General features: G+C 53.7%; 1 protein-coding gene across 2 annotated transcripts in view; it reads right to left on the bottom strand.

Moving 5' to 3' along the window:
* Positions 1-12,152, bottom strand: part of GRM7 (glutamate metabotropic receptor 7) — a 198,629-nt gene that overhangs the window by 55,711 nt on the left and 130,766 nt on the right. For both annotated transcript variants that reach the window (XM_088061798.1, XM_014251530.2), the window contains exons 6-7: positions 8,727-8,927; positions 5,103-5,242 (exon numbers count right to left, since the gene is read on the bottom strand). In XM_088061798.1, coding sequence (XP_087917924.1) covers positions 5,103-5,242; positions 8,727-8,927 — 341 coding nt within the window. The remainder of the gene's footprint in view (positions 1-5,102; positions 5,243-8,726; positions 8,928-12,152) is intronic.

The following is a 12,152-nucleotide window of genomic DNA, read 5'->3' as shown; positions in this document are numbered from 1 at the left end:
AGCTACTGGGATGTTCCTTCTTCCAAGCAAGAGCTGACCTCACACTCGGCTACCCAGGGCAAACAGAGCTCCCAGCTCCTTGCCCAGGGAGCAGGGAATCATTCAGGAGCCCTCACCACGTCCCTGGGGCTGTACAGCACCAGCTGGGGTTGACGGGGGAGCTGGATCCATGGAACCACACTGATAATTAGCAGTATTGATAATTATCAATACTGAGGCATTGGCAGCCACCCCAGCAGCCCTGTCCCAAACCCTGCTCTGCTCCACAGCACGGAGCCATCTGCACACCCAGAGAACCACACAGATCTCCTCTATCCCTGCATGCACTGTGCATCTTTGTGATGGATTTGTTTCTGTTTGCAAACAAATTAATTAGAGGAACGTTTTGGTTTTATCTGGAGCTCGCAGCCAGCCCTGCCCGATGCTGCGGAAGGGAGGCACGTCTCCAGCACGAGCTGCCTGAGCTCTGCACGGTGTAAGAAGGGACAGGACACGGTGTTTTCCATCCCCAGCCGAGGATTCACGTCCTGCAGCCGTGCTGAGCACGTGCTGCACGGCCCCAGAGCCCAGTGGCACCGCTGTGAGCCGGAGCTCGGGGCTGGAGCAGAGCCTCCGACACGGCACAGACACCAGTGCAATTCAAACACGACACCGTGCACCCCGTGCAGACACTAATGGCCTTATTACAGCATGAATTAGACAATCAGACTGAAAAACAACCCCACATCAGCTTGCTCCAGGAGGATCTCCCTCCCCAGTGGCAAATAACCAGGTCTGGCAGCACCCCAGAGCTCACTGCCAGCCAGCCCAGGGAGCAGCGCGTGTCCACGGGCAGGAGCCCGGGCTGCTCCCTCCAGCCTCAGCACAGGGCCAACACCTGGAAAAGGCAGGTTCAACCATTCCACAGGGATTGTTTCCTTTACTTGTTGATTTTGACAGTTCTGGGATACTTGCACAGGGAATGGGATGGAAAACACAATAAACCTGGGACCTGCTGAGTTAACTGTACCTGGAGAAAGAGAAGCAATATCACAAATTTCCCAGGAGAGCCTGTGCTTCCTCTAGGAGCGATCCATTTCCTCCTCCTTCAGGCACAGCAGCTCCTCCAGGAGAGATGTCTTTGTGTTTGTGTTTGTGTCAGGCACCTCCAAACAAGAGAAGCTGCATTTTTAGGAGGCAGCCGGGTATGGGAGCTGCTTGGGCAGTGTCACCAGCCTGCAGCAGGGACACCTCCAGGGGGTCAGTTCCTGCCCTCAGACCCACACAGGGGTCAGTTCCTGCCCTCAGACCCACCCAGGGGTCAGTTCCTGCCCTCAGACCCACCCAGGGGTCAGTTCCTGCCCTCAGACCCACCCAGGGGTCAGTTCCTGCTGTGAGACCCACACAGGGGTCAGTTCCTGCTGTGAGACCCACCCAGGGGTCAGTTCCTGCCCTCAGACCCACCCAGGGGTCAGTTCCTGCCCTCAGACCCACCCAGGGGTCAGTTCCTGCCCTCAGACCCACCCAGGGGTCAGTTCCTGCCCTCAGACCCACCCAGGGGTCAGTTCCTGCCCTCAGACCCACCCAGGGGTCAGTTCCTGCCCTCAGACCCACCCAGGGGTCAGTTCCTGCTGTGAGACCCACACAGGGGTCAGTTCCTGCCCTCAGACCCACCCAGGGGTCAGTTCCTGCCCTCAGACCCACACAGGGGTCAGTTCCTGCCCTCAGACCCACCCAGGGGTCAGTTCCTGCCCTCAGACCCACCCAGGGGTCAGTTCCTGCCCTCAGACCCACAGGACACACGAGGCACACAGGCAGGACCTGTCTCCTGGCCACGCTGCCTTCAGCCATCCTCACCATTTCCTGCTGCTTGAACCACACAAGCCTTAGATGCAAATTGAAAACCCAAGAACAAACTGAAATTCCCCACTGGAAGAGGGAACTCCCAAACCCAGCTGCTCCCCAGCACTCCTCATCCCCCCAGGGCACGCTGGCTCCTCTTCAGCTGCAGCACTCCTGCCTTTTGAAGCACATCAGAGGCAGTCCCAGGGTTCTGCTGGTGCTGGAGCTGCCCTGGGGCACAGGCTGCACCCTCCAGAGCCCCGCTCCTGGCTCAGAGGGCAGCTCTGCTGTGCCCAGGGTTCCCACCCCCACTGCCTTGGCTGTCTCTGCCTTTCCACGCTTTGGAGGCTGAGTTTGTGAGCCTAAAACCCAGGGCAGAGCATGTCAGACAGCAGGAGCTGTGAAGTACCAACACTGCATCCCAAAAATGCCGGGGTGAGGAGGGCTGGCAGCGCCTGGCAGAATCCTCAGCAAGGACAGGGTGGCAGCTCAGCATCGCAGCCTTCTGCAGGGACAGCACAGCGCTGCAATGGCTTCTCATGGACTACTGGCCAAGCCCTTCAAAATCAGACATCTGCTCAATTTATCCTTGCACAGACACCTGAAATGCAGCCAGAACTGCAGCTAAACCGTGCTGGGCAAAGCTGTGCTCGGCTGACTGATGCCATGCAGGAAAAAGAAAACGGGGTGATTGCACTGCCCTCACATAAATTCTCATGTCCCAAGTTTGCTGCAGTGAAAAGTCATCAAGTATTTTGTTATGTGTCCAGAGATACAGACAGTCCCAGGTAATTCATAAAGCCAACCCAGGCCAGCAATAAGAGAACAGATTTGAAGAGTTCCAAGTTGCTAGAGCTCCCCTCAGTCTGTCTGCTAACACGAGCAAGAGAGAAAAAACTGCAACAGAAGTTACCCTGCAATCTAACATGAAAAAATCTGGTTCAGCCCTCCAGATTAATCCAGCCTGTGCCCACCATGCCCCAAAATGCACCATGGATGGGAAGATGACCTTTGTTGAAGGCACCCACAAGAGACTGAAGAGCAGCAGCCGGGCCAGAGGAACCCAAGAGCAAAACATTTCTGCTTTTTCTAGGAATGAGGATGATGAGAAAGAAGAAAACATTGACTCACCTAGGTGGTCTCCTGCAGGTACTTCCCTCCTGCCTCTGGGGTCTGGGGTGTCCTTACCTTTAGGGCTGTGTGAACAGATTTCCCATTCCCAGGGAAATTCAGAACTGCCCGAGCCTGCCCCGAGTGACAGAACTCTTGGGGAACAAAGCACCACTGCAGCAGCTGCCAAATTCAAACCAGCACCAAACACCCTTTGCTTTCCCCTCTTGTGCTCTATTTAAGAAATAAGAACTGGGCAAACATCCCCTGAAGAGTTATTGCCACAATAATTACTGAAGACAAATCACATCCTCTGGTGGTTTTCCCTGGGGTGTATTTAATAGTATTTATTTTGGTTATTTCCAGGAATCCTTGACTTCTCTAAACTCCACAATTGTCTTTATTATTGTAAGAAATAATCCAATAATACAAAAGGGACTATCTTACATATATATTTGTGTGAGAAACTAGGACACTTCAGTGATTAGAAGGGAAGTTAGTGAGAAAATCTCAGCTACTGATATGACCCTGTGGCCATGAGGCTACGAGGGTGATGAAAGAGGTCTTTATATGGAAACATTTAACACAACAACAGGAATACAAATCAAGCCCCATTAATTTAGCTTTAAATTTTAATGAATCAGGATGTGCAGTTTACATAAAGAAGGATATGCTTAATAAAATATTAATATTTTTTGCTAAAAGAACTGTAAGTTGCAAGTTAATATAGGTTTCCTTATATAGAACGTCAGAAGTTGAAAAACCCCGAAAGAGCAAATCAAACACAGAAAATAAAAATGAGCCAAAATTCGAGGAGAGTAAAATATCATTTGTGAATGGTCTCCAAGAGCGGCCCCTCGGTGACTCACATCATTTACTTGATTTAACAAAAGCCATGGAAACATTAAAAACAGAAAGTTCTGGGCCCTTGGTTCCAGCCCAGGGGATGAGCCCTGTGGGCAGCCTGTGCCTGGTGTCCCAGGGGGAGCTCAGGTGTCCCCACAGGGGACATTCCTGGCCACAGGGCCAGCCCTGTGCAGCGAGTGACACCGGCCCAGAGAGAGCCCTGGGCTGGGAGCACCCCATGTCACCCTTGGGTCACCCCCTGTGCCACCCCCTGTGCCATTCCCTGTGCCACCCCCTGGGTCACCCCTGGGTCACCCCTGTGCCACCCCAGTGTGTCCTGGCCACCTGTGGGTGGTGTCAGGGCAGGGCCGTGTCACACAGGCCGTTCCCTGTCCCTGCTCCCACAGGACACCTGGCAGCAGGGGCAGGGAAGCAGCCACAACCCACCAGGAATTCCCAATGTTCCTGGGAGAGCTGAGAGGAGAAACCCTGGTACAGACACTGTCCTCAGGAGTCATGGAATCATGGAGCAGCATGGGTTGGAAGGGACCTTGACAAGGGCATCTAGTGCAAGCCCCACACCTTGGGGTGTGGCTGAAGGGCCCAGCTGAGCTGGAAGGTGTCTGTGGGTGTTTGTAACCCTCCCCAGCCACGAGGCAGAGCTGGCCCTGCTGCCCAGGACCTGGGGCTGAAGCTGAGGGGATCCTGCACCCTCGAGGTGACAGCCCAGGACCTCGAGGTGACAGCCCAGGACCTCGAGGTGACAGCCCAGGACCTCGAGGTGACAGCCCAGGACCTCGAGGTGACAGCCCAGGCACGGGGGCTGAGGCTGACACGCTCTCCAGCTTTCCCACCCGCCAGCCCTGGGCTTGCTTTCTGGGAAACACCGAAGTGTATTTGAGCAGCTGCTCCTCCGTGCCCGTTTCCCTTCAGGCACCATCCCTGAAAGGCCACCTCATCCACACGGATTAAAAACCACCACCGGAAAAGTGACTCACCCCAAAAACATTTCATTCTAGCTTTCCAAAGACAAGAAAAACTGAAAAGCATCTGCAAATGAAAGCCCAGTGGCTTCAAACTCCAACAAATCACAGCTTCATTTCCCAAGCTAGGGACTGCAGACTGGCAGAAGCAATAAAATCTGCACGATCACCTGGTGTCTGTTGGTGTGAGGAGCTGTGGCTCTCTGGGTACAGGAGGAGGTGGCAGGACAGAGGAGAAGGGGATAATGAGCAAACCCCCCTGTGGAGCTGTGGGGAAGCAGCAAAGGTCCCTGCTAAGGTTCTGAGTGCCCCCAGAAGCGGAAGGAGCAGGGAGGGACTCACGTTGAGCTGGAGGTCGTCTGTCCACTGGCCCACCAGGCGGTAGCCGGGCGTGCTGGTGTTGCTGCTGTGGTACTGGAAGATGTCGTAGCGCCCCGGGGCGTCCCCGTTCTTGTTGAACATCACTGGAGTGCCAGCACTGCCTGGGGGAAGGAAACAAGACAAAATCCAACCACCCAACACCAAACCTCTGCCAAATCCTTTATTGGGTCAGGGGTGAGAGCTTTCACACTGGAAACACGTCGCAGGCTGAGGCCAGCCGTCCCGCAGCCATCCCAATGTCAGGATGCTGCCATCACCCAGCCCTTCCCACAGCTCCACTATCTCTGCCTAACACAAACACAGCAAGCCCAGACGAGCCTTACCTCACCCTCCTCTGCCCGAGCCAGAAATATCAGAAGGCTCCTGTTCCCTCCCTGTCCCTCCCTCCCATCTCCCTGTCCTCAGGGAGCTCTCCAGAGAAAACTGCTCCTGTGAATGGAGCCTCCAAATGCTGCTTCCCCCTCTGGAAAATGTTCCATCTGCTGCTGAGAGATGCTGCTGGCAGAAGTCAGCCTGGCTCGAGTGAGTCTCGACTAGCAGCCAGAAATAGCTTCCCCCTCCTCAACATGTTCCATTCCCGTCACTGCCGGGCGGGACAGAGCACAGGGAGCTTGGGAAGAGCTCCCTGTGCATTCCCTTATCCAGGAAGAGCATTCCCTGTGCTCTCTCTTACCTGGAAGAGCATTCCCTGTGCTCTCCCTTCTCTGGGAAGAGCATTCCCTGTGCATTCCCTTATCCAGGAAGAGCATTCCCTGTGCATTCCCTTATCCAGGAAGAGCCTTCCCTGTGCATTCCCTTATCCAGGAAGAGCATTCCCTGTGCTCTCTCTTACCTGGAAGAGCATTCCCTGTGCTCTCCCTTCTCAGGGAAGAGCATTCCCTGTGCTCTCCATTCTCCAGGAAAAGCATTCCCTGTGCTCTCCCTTCTCTGGGAAGAGCATTCCCTGTGCTGTCCCTCAGCTGGGCTCTGTGGCACTGCCAGGGGGTGCCATGGAGGACCCTGAATTAACTTTATTCACCACGGACTGAAGCACCAGCTCAGTGAGAGCAGGGCAGGAGAAGCCCTGGCACTCCCGTGCTGGCACAGCCCTGACCCTGAGCCCCCAGGTGAGCTCTCAGCACCCCCAGGTGAGCTCTCAGCACCCTCAGGTGAGCTCTCAGCACCCCCAGGTGAGCTCTCAGCACCCCCAGGTGAGCTCTCAGCACCCCCAGGTGAGCTCTCAGCACTTTATCCACCATGGCACTGCATGGGAACCTTCCCAAGAGCAGAACTCAAAGCAGAAACTCGTTTCCTCACAGCTCCAGGAGCAACCTTCCAGGGTGACATTTATTTCCAGACATATTAAAATAGGCTTGGGTAGGGTAGAGTAATATTGTGTCAAGATTGAAGATTATGACAATCCTCCAGCATATCTATATTCAAAGCTTCCTCCTCCTGTGTAACTTTTTTTCCCTAAAGCAATGAAAAATCTCTCCTGTTGTAGCACTGAACTTTAAGATTATCGTTTTCTTCATGATTCCCATTCTTCATTGAATTCCAGGGGGTGAAAAAAAGATTTGAAGGAGTGAATTAGCATAGTCTCCATTCTAGCCCTGGTAAATTGTTTCCTGTCTCTCCTACAATCCTCTGAGATCAGATACAAATTCAGTTCAAAGGCTGGCACAGAAAATCTCCCACTGAAATCTCTCCTTGCCGGCTCCTTGTGAGCACCAGGCAGATATTTAATTGTCATTACAGATTCATGTAGCCGGAATACATTGGAGTGAAACACTCAGAGTCAATCAGAAGCAATGGCTGTAACTCCTTGGCTGCTCAGGAAAGGCAGCAAAGTGCTAAATGGGCTTTGATCAGGACTCTTAGGGCTGCTCAGGGTGAGTTAGGCTCAGCTTTGTCAGAGCTGACAAGAAAGGGACACCTGAAATGGCAGGAGCTCAGGTGAGGCTCCCAAAATGCCACAGACACACCTGAGGATTGCCCAGGCCGGGGCACAGCCCCAGGGCACAGAGGAAGGTCCAGGGAGGATGGACACCACGGTCACAGCCACCCCAAAGTCAGCGCTGGGACAAACCCTGGGGGCACAGCTACGGCCACCTGGATGGGGACAGCCCCCAAATCCCAGCACAGGCACTGGGAGGGACGGGGACCCTCGGCTGCAGCAGGGCTGCCCAGCGCCGTGGGGCACTGCAGGGACCCACAGCAGCGTGCAGGGACCTCAGCACAGCTCTGGACAGCACAGGCAGGAGCAGCCCCTGTTCCAGCAGCGCTCTGGGCACACAGAAGGAGAAGGGCACACAGGGAGAAGCCTGGCATCCATGGGGAACACGAGCAGCTGTGGGCAGGGCAGCACCGCTGAGCGACAGGCAGCAGCGTCCCGCTCCCCGCTCTGGAGCTGCAGTAATTGGGCTCCAGCCGGGGCTCTGCCCAGCGGGGCAGCCCTCCTGCACCTCCTGTGAGCTGGGTGAGGCTCTGAGCCCTTTCTGTGCCACCTGTCTGCAGGCTCTGTCAGCCCCGCTTTGCATCACTGCAGCGCTCCTTTCATGAAATAATGGAATTAATAAAAAGTGATGTAAGAAAACCGCGTCGCAGAGAGGAAACAGGCGTTTCAGAAATAACCCTTCATCTTCCAATCATTAGAACATGTCGTTATTTCGCTGGTTTTTGATAGTTTAGGATTTATTTTCTTCCTATTAAGATTTCCCAGATTTTGCTGAGCCCAGTAAGCAGTTCAGTCTCCAGGCTGCAGCTCCTTGCTCATGCAGAGCTGTGACAATTTAATTCAGCTCCCGACAAAGGAGCTGCCTTCTCCCCACACAGACACAGGGCACTTGACACCTGCAGGAAGCCCTCAAGCCCAGACACAATCTGACTGAATTTGTAGAGTTTCGATCTCTTAATCACTGCAAGATGAGAAATGAATTATGCAGAGGAGGACAGTGCACACAGGTGTCACCAGCCCAGGTGTTCATTACTCAGGGCACGTTCATGGCAGTTTGGGCACCCAAGGGGCCCCTGTGAACAGCATCTTCAGCTTTTCACTGGCAAAAACACAACTGCACTCCAAAACTTTCAGAACTTCACTGTATGAGCACTTGAGGTTGAATGTTTTCCATATTTTGGGTTTTTTGTTCTCCAGGCAATAATCATCACAAAATTCACTCTGAGCTCCTCACTCAGATCCAGCCTCTCTTCATCACAGCCTTGCTCCAGCCCTGGCTGCACTGATGGCAGCACCTCTGCAAGGAGGGCCAGCAGGATGTCCCAGCTCATGGCAGGACCAGCAGGATGAGAACAGGTGATGCTTTCCCTCTCACAGCTGCACAAAGCTCCCACTGCCCCAGCCTGGAACCCAGGACAAACCCCCGGGAGCACTGGGGAACAGGATCCACACACACAGCTACCCTTCCCAAGGACCAGCTCCGTGATGGGGACAGCGGGGGACAGACAGGGGGACAGCAGGGGACAGACAGGGGGTCAGCAGGGGACAGGGGGGGTCAGCAGGGGACAGACAGGGGGACAGCAGGGGACAGACAGGGGGTCAGCAGGGGACAGACAGGGGGTCAGCAGGGGACAGACAGGGTCTCTCACCGTTGAAGTTGACACTGCGGATGTACTTGAGCAGCCTCTTGCCCCCCGCGTGCTCCATCTCGGGGCACAGCCCGGCGCTGTCGGAGCACAGGTCGCGGTTCATGTGGTGCAGGGCATGGGCCATGGCGTACACAGCATCGATCACAAACTGCACCTTCCCCTCCTGCTCGTAGTGAGAGTCCTTCCCGATGCGCTCCTGCCCTGCGGGGGACAGAGGGGACACTCTCAGGGACACTCAGGGACAGTGGGGACAGTGCTCCCCCAGCACTGAACACCCTGTGCCTCCGAGCAGTGCCACAAACCATTCTGAGCTGGCACCTCATCAACTACAGCATAACCAAACCTCATTAAAACACAACCAAACCTCATTAAAACATAACCAAACCTCATTAGAACATAACCAAACCTCATTAGAACATAACCAAACCTCATTAGAACACAACCAAACCTCATTAGAACACAACCAAACCTCATTAGAACATAACCAAACCTCATTAGAACATAACCAAACCTCATTAGAACATAACCAAACCTCATTAGAACACAACCAAACCTCATTAAAACATAACCAAACCTCATTAAAACATAACCAAACCTCATTAGAACATAACCAAACCTCATTAGAACATAACCAAACCTCCGCCACTGCCACCAGAGCCAGAGACACTTCTCGTGAGTTACTCTCCATAACCAGACACAAACCCTGTCCTGCTGGCCGAGAAGCCACAGGGACACTCCGGGAGCCAAATTCCGACGGGTGTGCTCCACAGCTCTGCCTTTGAAGCTGGACACACTCAAAGCAAGGCACAGCCGGGATTTAAAGCCTGGTGCTTTGTTCTGCTGCAAATCCCAGGCTCTAATTGGAAGTCAAAGGCAGATCAAGGGGAGAAAGAGTCACTTCAGAGAAACCACCGAAGGGGCTGCGGAGAACTGAGGAACGGCGGCAATTAACGGGCAATTAACGGGCAATTAACGGCACTTCGGGAAGCTCCTGTCGCTGTCACTGCCACTGTCACCGTCCCTGTCACCGTCAGTGCCAGCCCTGCTCCCCAGCCTGCCGAGCCTCGGAGCTCCCGCAGAATCCCAGCAGTGCCTTCAGTGCCGCTGGAACCCCGAGTGCATCCCCGCCGTTCCCGGAGCCCCGGGGGGACACGGCTGCTGCAGGTGCGAAACCCGAGCTCGGGAATGAAACCAGGGCAGGCAGAGCTCCAGAGCAGCGATGGAACAGGTGAATCGAAACCTTTGAAGCTGCAGGCTCTCTGGCCCTCGGGCTGTGGACAGAGGTGTGACCTGCTGCCCATGGCCGCAGGAGGACTTTGTGCTGCTCTGGTCACCTGAACTGCTCAGGGGGGCTCTGCAAACCGAGCAGGACCTTCAGAGCCTGGAACGAGGCACTGCAGGCTGGGGATCAAGAATCTGATTTATTCCTTTTCCCTAGAACTGTTCATTAACTCCCTGGCAGTGTCCCAGGCCAGGCTGGATGGGTTTGGAGCAGCCTGGGACAGTGGAAGGTGTCCCTGCCATGGCAGGGGTGACACTGGGTGGGCTTCAGGATCCCTCTCCACCCAAACCATTCTGTGATTCCATGATGGTTGAGGCACCCTCTACCAAAACCCCTCAGTTTTACATCTCAGCTCCTCTGGAAGCACTGAAATCCTGCAAGCAACTGAGAATGAAGAGGTGAGTTTCCACCGGTGAAGTTCTAGGCAGGATCCTTTTCATTATTCACTCCCTCTCATTGATTACAGAACTTATCAGAATTTCAAGCCCTGACAAGGAAAATGCTTTTAAGTGGTTTCAGCTCTGTAACCAAATGAGCAGTGCAGCAGGAATGGATGCCAGGGGAGGGGATCTGCGATTCAAATGCTGCACTCAAACAACACTGATAAGCCACAGCAAGTTCCAGAAGCACGGCTGGGCACACACACAGCAGGAGGAAAACCTTCAGCAGCAGAGAGCTGTGAGAGGAACCCAAGCAAAACACACCTGAAAAAAAACTGAGAATAATGGAACTGTGTCCTAGCATGAAAATAATAAAGGTTCTTAAGCTGTAGTAGAATTTCCAGGGACAAGGATGCTTCCCTTAGCTGGGTATTAAACATCAAGAACTGTGCACAGTAAATCCAGATGTGGAGACAGATGTAACTGCTCACCCCAAACACGTCTGAATTTCTACAGCTGGGAGTGTGCTGTCCTTCACCAAAACACAGGCTGAGCTCCCTCCTGAAGAGATTCTGATGCAATTAGAAGTTTAACCCAAACCTGAAGCAGCGAAGAACCCACAGAGCTATTGTTATGATTTACACAGGCCAAATATTCCTCAGACTTCAAAAAACCCAGCAAATATCCAAATCAGTAGGGCTGGCTGAACAGTGTTCCCTCCAGTTTTTGTCACCCTCCTGCTGTTGCAGTGAGCAGCAAATCAGTCCCAAAGTCCATTTCCAGGCAGGAATAAACCAGAAGTGATGGGCACCATTTTAATTCCGATTTCAGCATTATTGTGGGGAGTATTTCCCCCTCCGAGGCTGAGCCAGGCAGAACGTTTTACCACAGGAAACAGCTCCTGCATAATGGGAGTAAAGAAATTCAATTATTAATTACTCTGCAAGAGAAGGAAGCTCCCAAAAGGCAGCAAGTTGCTCCAGATGAAAGCAGCAGGAGCTGTGCTGTGGGGAAGGGGCAGCCCCAGCACAGAGCTGTCCTGTCAGCACACCCTGGGGTCCCACCGAGGGAAGGTTGGAGAGCCAACCTAAAACTTGGGTGCAGCAAGAAACCACGAGCCCCTCTGTGCTGTCAGACCAAAACCTGAAGTGAAAACAAACCCCATCCGCACCATTTCTGCTCATCTTGAGGAGAAGTTGCTTTTTTAACGCGGAGGATCTCGAGGAGCCACACAACAGCGTGATGTGCTTCAGCAGTGAAGCAGCTGACACCTGGGACACTCGAACACAACGTGATTCCAGGAGAACACACTTCTGTCCCACGGGTTTGCAACGAGTGCCTTGGCGTGGCAGCAGCAGGAGGAAACACAAAAGCAGTTTATTGACACCAGCTTTTTTTGCTTCCCGAGGATCTATTTGAAGGTGATGACAAACAGTTTAACCCCCCCTTCCTCCTCGAGGCTCAAGTGCTCATCAGTCTGATTCTGAGAGACGGAGCAGCCAGGGCCGGCTTCAGGCACATCCTCACAGGAGAACAACGCTGCAACAAAGGCAGGGAAAAAGGCTCCAAACCCACAGTGCTGAGAACAGAGAGAAAGAATCCCGCTTTTTCCATCTCCTTCAGATGACAGAAGTGAAAAGCAGGTTTGAGAACTCCTGGTCACACTCCTTCATCTCCAGGCAGGCGGCGTTAACGCGTCCCCTGTTCCCAGTGCCTCTCCTTCAGCTATCCCTCTGCACTCATTGTTATCACCACACAACAGAG

Source organism: Pseudopodoces humilis, chromosome 13 (genome assembly GCF_049639895.1).
Source record: "Pseudopodoces humilis isolate 2021_Gansu_Grassland_sample_001 chromosome 13, ASM4963989v1, whole genome shotgun sequence".
NCBI classification, from domain to species: Eukaryota; Metazoa; Chordata; class Aves; order Passeriformes; family Paridae; genus Pseudopodoces; species Pseudopodoces humilis.
This window is presented reverse-complemented; position numbering and strand designations above follow the sequence as displayed.